This window comes from Rissa tridactyla, chromosome 6 (genome assembly GCF_028500815.1).
Source record: "Rissa tridactyla isolate bRisTri1 chromosome 6, bRisTri1.patW.cur.20221130, whole genome shotgun sequence".
NCBI lineage: Eukaryota > Metazoa > Chordata > Aves > Charadriiformes > Laridae > Rissa > Rissa tridactyla.
Genome location: NC_071471.1, coordinates 37,353,282 through 37,365,861, shown reverse-complemented (window position 1 = coordinate 37,365,861; position 12,580 = coordinate 37,353,282). Strand labels below are relative to the sequence as shown.

The following is a 12,580-nucleotide window of genomic DNA, read 5'->3' as shown; positions in this document are numbered from 1 at the left end:
ATCTGAGTTCAGAACTGAAATAGGAATTTTTTTCGTAGTTACCTCACTAGTGGTGGGTTGCCTCATTAACAGGGCACTGAGACATTATTTAGCTTACGTTTCACCTCGGCACCACTGACAATCTGTTCATTCTTCTATTTACCTCAGAATAACCACTAAGTTATTAGCAGAAACATGTTGACAGTTTCTTTTTCTGATTTGTACAGAAATATGTCCCGTTCTTGATTCTAGCCTGTGTTCCAAATTTTTTAGCTGAAGATTTTTATGAATCGCCTCGGATTTTATTTTTTTTTTAATGTAACCAGAGAGGCTGTGCAAGGCTTTACACCATAACTGCAGCCAGTGGGTAACAGCAAGGCTCCCTTTAATAGCATGCATCTCTTCTGCACTGTCACTACCATTGCCTGCACTAATGCAGTTCTGTTAAAAAAGACCTTCATCACTGCCATCTAAAGAGCCGTCTCCTTTCCAGTCCAGCTGTCACTGTGGACAGTGCTATCCTACTAACAGACCAATTTTTCTACATATTTTCTACCTGATTGCAAATCCTTTTCTAAAAATGCTACTGTTTATCTAAATATTTTTATTTGTTCATACGTCAACTTTGGACATGACTGCATTAGGATGGGAGTTGCTTCAGTTCTGTGTCAGCACTCTTCAGAACTAAGTCAGCCTTCTTATATATCCCTTGTCATATCCCCCTTATCCATCACAGTGACAATTATAAACCTTTTGTGAAATATATTGGGATACTATTTGTATGAACTGTATCATGCACAATGCAGCTGCGGAGTATTGAGTTCATTCTAGCTTTTAAATCATTCTGTAAACCTCTAAAGACTTTTAAAGCTTATCTGAGGGTAAATTCTTGGTGCTTCTGATGGAGTTCACAGGGGTGCCTCAGTGAAAGTATGCCTTAGCCCCCCACCCCCAGCACTATGATCTGTTAGCCCCAGGAGTAGTGCCAGATATTCAAGTAAGGCTAAATTATAGCTATGAACACCTACCAGCCTTAATAAGGAGGGTTTTTTCTATGCCTGGGGAAGATGTTCATTCCGTTTACCTTCTAAATTCAGTGTAAATAAACACTGTACCACTTACTGAGATCACAGTGGGGTTAAATGCTGTATTTAATCTCTACAAACTACAGCAAAATGCAGAAACCCTTATTCTTGAATTAGAGATGGCACGAATATGAGAGGTAGTAAAATGAGCTGTATCAAGACCAATCCGCTAATAATTTCACTGGGTCAAACCTCTGCATGTAATACAAATGCAGTCAGGTCGTAAAATATTCTAGGATTTAGCCCTCCAGGATCTAGGGTCACACTTGAATTTAGGAAAGACCAACCTCTTGTCAGATACATGTATCCTTAACTTAAATTTAAGGAAACAGTAACAAGTGCACCCAGTCTCACAAACGTATACAACAGATAGAAATGTGACAGAAATTCAGTATTTAGGGGATGCACAGGCTGTACTGCCCTTTCTCTGTACTGTGAGACTGCAATTTTTTAACCCAGAATGGTAAACATTCTGATTAAAATCTACAAACAACCCATTCAGTAAAAGTCCTTACATAAAAATTCTAGAAACAAGACCTTTATCAGACTAGGATCTCCAATTGCTTTTGCAAGATCAATAAATGCTAAAAGCTTTCACCAACAGATAAGATTCCCTTCTCTGAGCTCGCTGAAAGCATGATCTTAAGTCATCTTACCGATCACTACTAATTCCTTTAGACAGCAAACTTTACCAGTTAAGTATATTGTATGTGATGCTCATATATCACAGAACACCCCAGATGATCGGAGGACACCTCAAAAGATCTGGTTCAACTTTTTGTGGAAAAGGGAGCCTACATGACTCTGTCCAGTTGCATCTGGAAAACCTCCAGTGATGGGGAATCCACCATATCCCTGGGGCGGTTCTTCCGGTGATTGATTGTTCTCACTGTAAAAAATTTCTTTCTTATACAAAGATTAAAATTTTTCCCTGTGCTCCTGATGTATATTAGCTAGAAAATAATTAAATTTTGTTTTATTTATGTTAGGGCATTTATACTAATTCAAACTTTGTCAGAAATCCATTCTCAACCCATTTAATTTTGTCCCAATATAGCAGACCATAAAAACGTTTCCTTCCTCACCCTGTGACTCTTAAAAACAAACAAACAAGTAAATAAATGTTATTTTCAACCTGCTAAGCCTGATCAGGTTAAGTCTGTGATGGCCCTCCTATGTTTTTGAGGGGTCTGGGCAGTTCAGAAACACTTTTGTCAAATACTCTATATAGTGCTATGTAATAAACTTGCAGTACTGAATGTGTCGTGTGTTTGGGAAAGTGTAAAGCTTCAGTACATATGACTACAGTCATAAAGACTACAACAGAAATTTTTGTGCAAGAAGAAAACTACGGTAATTTGCCCAGAAGGTTATATGCTGCTGAAGTTGGCTCCTAAAACTTAGGTGTCAAAAAAGCCATTAACTGAACTGTTGTTATCAACAGGTATTCCTGGAGATCTAGAAATGTAACAATGTGTTTGAATCTCTTGAATGATCTTTTCTGACCTTCTGAAGAGAATACATAAATAAACCCGTCAACAGCTACAAAGAACATGTTCCACTAATAGCATGTATAGATTTGAAAGTTAATTCAGAAATGAGCAGGATGCATAGAAACCTATTTCCAACAAGAATACGAAAAAACATTATATAATAATCTTTCATCATCAAAGTTGTTACATTATCAAAATGAAGTGAAGTAACTATCTCCCTGTAATTGGCAAAGCTCTTACATTTAGCTGGACAGATACAATACGACCAGCTACTAAACATTATTAGTTTTCTGTCCAGTAGCTTCATGTTGGATATGAAATGCTAATTTCCATGTTTTCTCAAGTGTACAGATTGTCAAAACTATGTTTATTAGAATATTACCATTCTATGATTGTCCTACAATTAATTCCCCTAAATACACAGTACAACTACAGTTAAATCTGTTTCTGGTTTTCTTCAACCAAAAATAAGCCTCTTCCACATTTTCTTCTCCATTTTTCTTTCACAGCACACACCTAAGATACCTCAAATTAGTTTTGTTTTACCTGATGCGGGAAATATCATAGTACCTCTGTTACTGCTGTACAGTGACAAGTGTCTGATAAGTGCTTAATTTTTGTATAAAGGATGCTATATAACCGGTGTTCAGCTGTAACATATTTATTATGGTGTTGAACTCTATATGTAGTGTCAATAATGTATAGTGGTTTATTAAAGAGTAATAGTGAAGCCATCTGTGCTAGTGTAGGTAATAGAGGAACCTGCCCCTGAAGCATAGTTTCCTTACAACCAACCTTACCCATGTTCTCATTTTCAAAATAAGGATAAGCATTATAACAGTTTCTTGTTTCACTTTATTTCAGAAATAGGATGTCTACTTTTCGAAGGCTGTGAGCTAGAACTTAAAGGCATTTCTAAGGGCAATGCCAAATATTATTTGCAGCTGATACCCAGTCATTCCTTTTAGATTGCAAAACCCCTTCAGCACACACTTTTGTTTTGAGGTAAGTTTATGATACAATAACTGTTATGAGACATATTAGGGGCACTTTGAAAGCAGTAAAGATTTGTGTAATGACAAATGTGATTATTTTTCTGTTTCTTCAACATCTCCAGGATCTGAAGTTGGAGTGATTAGTCGGCTTCACTAAGGGCAAATATGTTTGTATCTCTGAAATGAATTACAGGGGTGGGGTTTTTGTTTGTTTGTTTGTTGGCCGTTTTTTTTTCTTTCTCATCTGAAGGTGAGATACTGCACCAAACAACAAATACAATGTGCCAAATGTTGATACATACCAACATCAGTGCAGGTCTACAATTTATACCATATGCAGAAAACGTAAAATTTCATATCCCTTGAGCTAATGAAGAAACTCCTCTATCTCAAAGCTTTTTGAGCACCCAGTACGCTCCTTAGAGACCAGTGATACCCACTTCTCAATCCACACTCCACCTACACCCAATATCAAGATCAGCATGCTTCTATTTGCTACGTCAGTGTTTATACTTTTTGGTGTATTAGCTGTTGCTTCTACAGAGATGAATCAGTAATGCTGGGCGTTGTTGTGCTAGTGGAAAATGTATTTATTCCTATGATTTTGTACACAAAGAGGTGTTGTTTCTGAGAACTCTTTTAGTCACAGATCCTTGAAAAACAAACCACAAGGCTGTTAGTTTTAAACCTTTTAAAATAATAGTACTTCATTGAGTACCAAACAAGCCTCTGTTCAAAGGGGATTTCCAGAAAACCTCTGGTTAGTAAAGAGCATGTACACCACTGTGGAAGGGGCCATAGATCCACTTCATGGCTTTCCTTGGCAAAGGTAAGTAGCTGAGTACTAAAGGGCAGAGATACAAAGTATGAACTACTTGTACTATGAGATTTTTACTACTATGTAGCATTTCCTGATACCAAAGTTCTTTTCTTTGTGCATTGCCATTAATCTTGGTTAAATGTAACGATTGTACCAAAATACACATGACATTCTTTGATTATAAGCTCTAAAAATAATAATTTATCTCCACCATATCCCCAGCTTGTTCTTAACTCCTGTAACCACCAAGAAGGCTGGAAGCAGGATATGCTTTACAGGTTTTGCCTTCTAATTTGTGTCTTTTTCTTGATCAATTATTTTAAGGTAACTTGTAGAAATGTGGTATCTTTCAGTTTTCTGCCCCTTCACCAATTTTGGATTAAACAGTCCAATGCACTTAAAAGATACTTAGGAAGCCTACAGTTAAGAAACAAGACTAGAAGTGCTCACATTTTTTCACTGCGATTTCCATTACAAGCATTCTTCACCACAACAGCACAGTTTATCTTGAAAAGAGGGTACAGAGACCTAAAGAATTCAAAAGGAGTCATTAGTATGCTATAAGTGGCAGTGGCAAAATTTGCCAGCTAATGGTAGCAATATGTACGTGGAAAGGAGAAAGTACACAAAGTAATGTTCTACTTGAGGTACAGGAAATCAGGCTTGTGGTTTCCTAAGAGCTTCTAAGGCCTTCTTTGAGAGCATCACTAAGAATAATACATCGTCTGATAAAAAGGCTCTGGGACAACAGACTGAAGCATAGAGCTACTTCATAACATTTGGACATTCACTGACAATTATTTTCTCCTTTAATACAATCTTGCCACTGATCTTTTCATGTATAGTGTGGGAGAAAACCCTGTTACCTTTTTAGCCTCTAATCTTATTTACAGGTTAAAGAGAACAGAGTCTGCTTCAGTGAACTGACTGAACTGGTGTTATACCAGGAAGAGACATGAGTAAGGTTTAAAATGCGTAGACTTAAAAACTAAGAACTATGTTTATCAGTGTAAAACATCTAAACCCTCATGTAATTTGCACTATAGTTTAAAGGGCTGAGGCAGATCTGTTACCTTCACTTGTTGGTCTCCTGCTTCTTTCTCTGGTTGCCCTCTGACAATATAATCCCACCCACTGCAAGTGAGAGTTTAATGTTGCTGCTTCTCAAGTGGATTTAATTCCATTGTTAACTTTTTTTTAATGACAACAAATGAAACACTTCAAAGTCCTATTTTCAAAGCATGTCTTGTCAACTTTACTCTCAAATGTTAAGTAATATCCCATGTGTGTATTTCACCTCAAAGCAAACTTGTGCAAAAAACTATTTAAGGGATGGAAGGCTCTTCCTAAGTCATTGGAAAAGGGAAGTTACTGTTGCTCATCAACTATTGGACTACTTACTGCAGCCATTCCTGGCTGCAATTTCTGTTTCAAAGCATCTTAAGTGCTTTGCTGAGTCTGCTCTCCCTTCACCTCAGGTGATCCTACTGCCCCCCCGGACCGTATCAGCCTGAATACTTGTGCGCATAAAATCAGCTCTCATGGCCTCACGCGTGCCTTTGCTTCAGGCGGAAGGCTGCCTATTTCCCGCAGCGGCAAGGCACCCATGAGAAGTGCCTACAAACTACCCACACCGAGTCGTTTGTGTGGCGGGGGCAGAGGGTCCAACAGTGGAAGCCTGAGGAGACCGAAGGGAAGGCCACGGTCAGCCAGGCCAAGCTGCAAGATGGCGGCCGGCAGGCTCCCCCCCCCCGCCGCCGCCAAGATGGCGCCGGGGCCCCTCCCCTCTCCTCACGGCCTCTCTGCACGCGGCGGGGGCGGCTGGGCGTCATCAGCGCGCGCCGCCGCCGTCGTCGCGGGAAGGAGGGGGGGGGTGTTGGCGCCTGCGCGGTGCGGGCGGCGCTGGGTGCGGGAGGCTCGGAGGGGCCGGCGATGGCTCCGGCGAGGCGCCGATCAGGTACCGGCGGCGGGAGGGGCTCGGGCGGGGCGCGGAGGCCTCGGCGGCGCCTGGGGTGAAGGGTGAGGGGGAGCAGGGTGGGCGTGGGGCCCGCATTGTTGGCCGGGGGCGGCGGGAGGAGGAGGATGAGGAGGGGCGGACGGCGGCCTGGTCGCGGCGGGGGGCGGGGAGGCGCCTGCTTCCCGCCCGGCCTGCCGCCACCGGGCCGGGAGGAAGGCCCGCCGCCCGCCCGCCGCCATCCCTCTTCCTTTCTCCGCTCCTCGGCCCCCGGGCCCGGTTAGGGCGGCGGGTATTGAAGCTGCGCGCTAAAAAAAAAAACAAAACAAAAAAAAAACCAAAAACCAACCAACCAAAAAAAAAGCTAAAAACAAGCCTATAAAAAAAACCCCACACAACTAAAAGTGGGGGCGTTAGGTGCGGGGTTAAAGTCGTTTTTAAAAGTAGCCGTTCCGGGGAAGGCGAGGCGGGGAGGCGGCGGAGGCCCGTCCGCGTTGGCGCGGGGAGCAGCGTGCCCTTGTGCAGGGAGAGGGAGCGGCGGCCTAGCCACAGCCCTAAAAAAAGAAATAATAGTGGTAATAGTGATAAAAAAACCCCACGAGTTCTTTCTCCTGCAGAGTCGCCTTTCCCTTAGTCTTCGTTGGAAACTCGGATAGATTTTTTTGCGCGTAAATAACGTCGGCCCCATTGTTAAGACGGGAAGGGTGGAGGTGGTGCTTTAGGAAGCTATAACAACTTGTCTCGCAACTTTTTTGTGTTTCCCGCTTCCCATGCATGTTGCCCACCAGGTTTAGGGGTGTTAAAGATTAATCTTTCAACACTTTTTTGTTTTTTCCTTTCCTTTTTTTTTTTTCTTTTGACCCAGAATTAAAATAGCCTGATGGTATATGTTTCAAAGATTGTAGCTGCACTTTATTTTAATAGATTGCAGTTATAGAAGATAGACACCCGGGAGATTTTGCCTTTCGCCATGGCTCAGTTTGGAGGACAGAAGAATCCCCCTTGGGCTACTCAGTTTACAGCCACTGCAGTATCTCAGCCAGGTCAGTTTATGTATCACTTAATGTTTGAACCCTGACATCTAGTAGATTTGGAGATACCGTAGTTGTGTATGCAGTTGTGAGGCACCATGCTAACTAACTTATTTAAATTCTATTTAAATGGTTTAAGTTGAAGTTTTTCACACAATAGGCATTAAAGATCATTGCCTAATACTAGCTCTTGGTATGGGTTTTTTTTAAAGGGTGATAAATAGGTGAATTTTTGTTAATTCTCAGCAAACAAGGCATTAAGTTACTCGTATCCAAAGATCTGTAAATCAAATTACATTTCATCAAATTGCATTGCTCGAGATTAAATAATAACAGCACTAATAAGGCATTACAGATTTTTTAAGCGCTGACTGAGTTTCATTTCCCAGGCAGCCTAAACCAATGCTTACAAAGTATTTTGCACTTACTAATATATTGCACATAGTCCACGTAGTGAAGAGGTCTCTGAAATTTTGGGTGAGGAGGGGGTATATTTTATTTTGTTTTAATGCCAAGTTAGAACTCAAGCATCTCTGTGACCAAAGGTATCGCCCTGAAAATGATAGAGGGTTTCCTTTGATTTAGCGAAGAAGCCTTGTTTAATCACAGGCTCATGTATTTAAAAACGTAGCTGGCTAGATTTTCATGTTTCGCGTTGTTTTATAGCACAAAAGGTTTTGAGGCAAGAATGCAAAGCTTGCTGTGGGGTGGATCTTGGTGCTTCCATTTCCAATTCTGGGCTGCCTTTTTCTCTTCTTGAATACAAAGTGTTTCTTAAATATTGTATTTTCGTTGTCTGGTGTGAAAAGACTTCAACAAAGCTTTGGAACTTTGAGGAATCAGAATGTCAAAATGTGAGCACAGGCAGTAACCTCTGCTGAAGAGATGTCTTTCTAAAGAGTTGTATGTTTTTTGCAGTTGTCCTTTGCACCTTGCTCTAGTTTGATACGGAATTGAATGATGTACTTCCTTTGTCAGTGGCTTTATGTCTGGGAGCTTAGCAAAAGTTGGGAATGCCAGCCATTCTTTGGGAGTTGCATGTCTGGGGGAAAATAAAGAATCAATCTTTCTTCCTGATTCAGTTTTCTTTCCTGAAATGACTCCTCCATGTCCGGTTTTTCCTTTGGACGCTGGTCCAATCTGAGTCTTGGGAAAATGAGAAACACAAACTGCTTTTGGTTCTCGTGTCAGACTGGGCGATACCTTGGAGCTGTCAAAGGGTGGCAGCATCTGGGCTGGAGTCTTCTTGGTGCATTGTCTGATGTGACGGCTAGTGCGTCAAAAATAGTGGTGGAAAACTGAGGGCCAGGTCCACGTCCTGTTTCAGAGGGAAAGCTGCGTGAAACCTGCTGAAGGGGTGGAGCTGGTAGCCATCTTAGGCATCACTGAGCTAGGACCAGAAGGGGGCCCTGGAGAAGAGGTGGATGGAGAAAGGGCACTCAAAGCACACACCAACTTCTTATCCGTTTTCCTGTTCCTATGACTCTGCCTTTGGCTAGCCTACTTCTGAGCCTCCTTAAATTAAATCTAGTGCCAAATTTAATTGGGATAGGGCTAGTCAGCATCAGTTGCTGTGAGAGTTTTTTCATGTGCTTGATGAGGACAGTATCTCCAGGGATTTTTAGCTGTTCATCTGATCCAGCAGCACCTGACTCAAAGATGAGAGCCATTAAGACTAACATTTGGTTCCACTTTTGCCTTCTTACTGTGCTAGTTCCACCTTCCTTCATGTTCTAGTGTCCTTCTTCGCACTGTAGTATCTTCTCTCCAGTATCTCTTGAAGGCATTTAGCTCCCTGTGTCCTTCTGTGCAGTTCTTTCCTATTCCTACTGCAATACACAATCTCTGTGTCTGTGTCTTCTTTCTTCCCTGTCTGTACTACTGAATCCAGTCCCTGGGGTTCTTCCACCCAGCTCCTGTTTTAGTACCTGTGCACATACTTTGTCCCCTGCTTTTTTTACCGTCAGTGCTGATTTATAGTACAGAGCACAGGAAACTTCTTTTAAAATGTATGCGGTGCCTTTGGGCCCTGCTGAGAGCTGAAGAACTGCAGCTAAATAGTCGCCTTTCATGCACATTTCAACATGAAGCTATGACTGTCCCGCCAGGTTGCTTGCCTGATGGAGAGAGATGCTGTCAGTGCTCAGGCATGCTGACTAGCATGTACTACTTCTCACCTGTAGCCACGTTCAAGAAGTTGTGTAGGTTGGCTTACCCTTATGAAGCTCAATGTTCATAAACTGATTTAAAAGAACTACATTTACCAGATGATTGGCAAAAGGTGTTATATATACTTATGCATGCCAGCTGCTTTTATCCAAGTGTCAGGTTCCTTCTCCAAAGCATCAGGGTGCTTGGGTATGGGGGAAAGAGATCTGGATTTTCATAACATAAGCAACACAATGTATAGCTTTTTCCTAAGCTGATGTCAAACGTGGTGAGTAACGGAGTTATAAACCCAGTTTGATAACTGCAAAAAGGTAATTTCAGGTTCGTAGGGGGTTGGTTGGTTGGTTTTATTTTTGGTGTTGCTGACTTGGATGCTGTCTTGGCCATCCCTGATGAAGAATAACTATATGAGTTAAGGTGTGACACTCTAAGTTAGTTGTAGAGTGACATGTAATGTTGCTGTGTAATGAAGGGTTCCTGGGATCCCTTTGGGATAGCTTACTAATTGCTGTCTGTGCCTGTGGTATTAGGAGAGAGACGGGTAATTCCAGGTGCCAGCAAAGATCTGTGTGTGAAGAGAGACTCCTACTTGTAACACGATGAAGTTGTTTCTCTACTCCTTGTCTCATGGTTTTATGCATCACATGACTAAAACCAGAATAAAGTCCCTGCTGTACTAGTTAAGCATTGTTAAAGCATAAGTTAAATCATGCCTAGTACAGAAAATTAAAGTTTTAAAAACGAAAATATTCCTAGATAGCACAGATTGCCGTTTGCAAGTACTCTTTATAGTTTTAACTTGCATAATGATGTGTGAGTTCCTGAAACGCCTGCAAAGGAGAATACCCTCCTATTCTCTCAGCTATTAATATTTGACGTGTCTTTGGTTTGTATCACAGCACTTGGCGTATGCTCTTTTCAGGGTTAAGGTTTCTGGTTGCATAATGAAGCCCCCTTTTATAGGACTGTAGTTAAGGGTAAGGCCCAGCTATGCCGTGTTCTGTCTGATTAGTGTTGTTGTCTTTGCTATATCCAGATTTCATTGCATTAGAGTGAAGAACAGGGCACCTGATGAAAGCAAAAGTCCCTGAAGCTCAGTGTGTTGCCATCGCTGGTGGCCCCTATGAGGTGACTAAAGAAAAGTTGTACGAATAGGACAAGCATGTAGTGGATCTCAGAGCCACTAAGAAATAGTGGTTGCACAATTTGCTGGCTTGCTGTAAGCAGATGTCCTATGGTAAATATGCTGAACCTAGTTTCTATTGTATGCCTGTTAAAAGGATATCTTATATTATTTTTTTTGGAGTAGGTTGCATAGCATTTGTGTTGCAAGCATGTTAAGCCTGAAGAAACTTAAAAACCCAAGAACCCAAACTCACAATTTCTGACGACTGTGAAAAGTGTCCAAAGCCCTGGATAGGGTATTCCTTTACTTGTAATCCTAATAATTCTACATCACTTACCAAGCAGTTATACGTAGCTACATACTTTGAAGACGTTTCCCTAATCTAAAAGGGTCTCTGGAATGTAGAAGCAGCAAGAGGGACTACTTTTTGTTTGCCACAACAGAAATTTCTGTTACTTGGAAAGATGCTTGGACTGCAGCCTAGGACTCTAGTTTGTACCCAAGCCCTTACGGATGGTCGTGCTGTGCAGTATTTGGTGCGAGTGGAAGTTTTGTAGACTGCATTTGAAGGAAGGTGTCTCCATCACTGTACTTACTGAGATAATTACAAATCCTAAGAAGCTACTGTTTGTCACTGCAAATGCTTGTTGGCAGTAATAGTAATGAGGCAGTCAGATGTCAATTCCACACTTGATCTGCAATTCATTCTCTGTCTCTTGTTTTTCTGTGTCATTTTTTTTCCTTTTTTCTTTTTTTTTTTAAAAAAAAAAAACTAGTAATGCAAACACAGTCGCCTATTTAATTGGAGCCTGTTTGACCAGGATGAGTACATAGATGAAAGGTAGTCAAATTAAACTCCTGAAATTCTTCAGGGCAAATCGGTAGGAACAAGATACAGCTTTGAAAAACTTGTTACTACAGGTGTTAGGCTATGAGGGGATCTCATCAGTCTTTTGTCTTTGCCCTTTGTTAATAAGTTGATCTGCAGTGACATAGATGACATGATACCTAGTTAATATTAAATGCTCATAAAGTGATCGTAGAGATGGCAAAAAATCTTTTTTTTTTTCTTAATGGACAAAATGGGATGAGAGTCTTTGGGTGGGCTGGGAATTGTTTGAGATAATTATGGTTTATGCTGGAAACAAAGTTGTCATAGTGGAAACTGAAGAGTGCAGTAACCCCAGGATCTGGTTTTGGGAGCAGGCATGGTAATATTTTTATGGGTATCCTTGGTACAAAAAGTAGGAGAGAACTTGTGAAACTTGCATGGTGATGCTTCCCAGCTCTATCCCCTGGTGTTGGTGCAACATTAGAATAGAACATTAGACTGAATGCCAATAGCTAATGTAGTCAAACAGACTCGAAGATAATAGCATCAAGTGGATTTATGCACTAATAGGAATTTTTGCTCAGCATGTGGAAATAAGAGGAGAAAGATTAATGCATTGCTTATTTGCTTTGAGTGAGCCAGCAAAGTAATGCAGCCAAGGAAAGTGAAAGTTCTCCCGGGCTGCAGCAGCAAAGCATCTTCACTAGATGTAAAGGTCTGTTTAAGGTGTGTTACCTGAGGCATTGGTGAGGTTCTGGCTGAGAGCGTGCTTCTGGATGGTCAAAAATGCACATTCAAATTGGAGCTGATGGACAAGCAGGAGGATCAAGAGAATGGAAGGCCTGTCACAGAAGAAGCCTCAATTTTGGCTTGCTTGGCTTCTAAAGAAACCTAAATGCTGGAATTTTCCAGTGGAAAAAGTAATGTAATATGGGAAATACTGTAATTTTTGCTGTATTGTAGAATGCTTGGTTTCGCTATTAAAATAGTATTACTTCCTGCAATGCTTATGTGACAATATTTGATGGAGTTCATAGTGGTGGTGATTATTTTCACTGTTGTTTACATATTGCTTTCACGTTTCATTCCAAAATTG

At 41.2% G+C, this 12,580-nt stretch overlaps 1 protein-coding gene across 9 annotated transcripts in view; it reads left to right on the top strand.

Annotated features, from left to right (window-relative positions):
* Positions 1–6,234: 6,234 nt before the first annotated feature.
* The window catches only part of CCAR1 (cell division cycle and apoptosis regulator 1), a 31,139-nt gene continuing 24,793 nt past the window's right edge, over positions 6,235–12,580 (top strand). For 7 of the 9 annotated variants that reach the window (XM_054205249.1, XM_054205244.1, XM_054205250.1 and 4 more), the window contains exons 1-2: positions 6,235–6,329; positions 7,251–7,369. In XM_054205249.1, the coding sequence (XP_054061224.1) occupies positions 7,297–7,369 (73 nt within the window). In that variant the 5' untranslated portion in view covers positions 6,235–6,329; positions 7,251–7,296. Of the gene's footprint in view, positions 6,330–7,191; positions 7,370–12,580 lie in introns of all 9 variants that reach the window. The other 2 variants (XM_054205242.1, XM_054205247.1) reach the window with 2 other exon arrangements.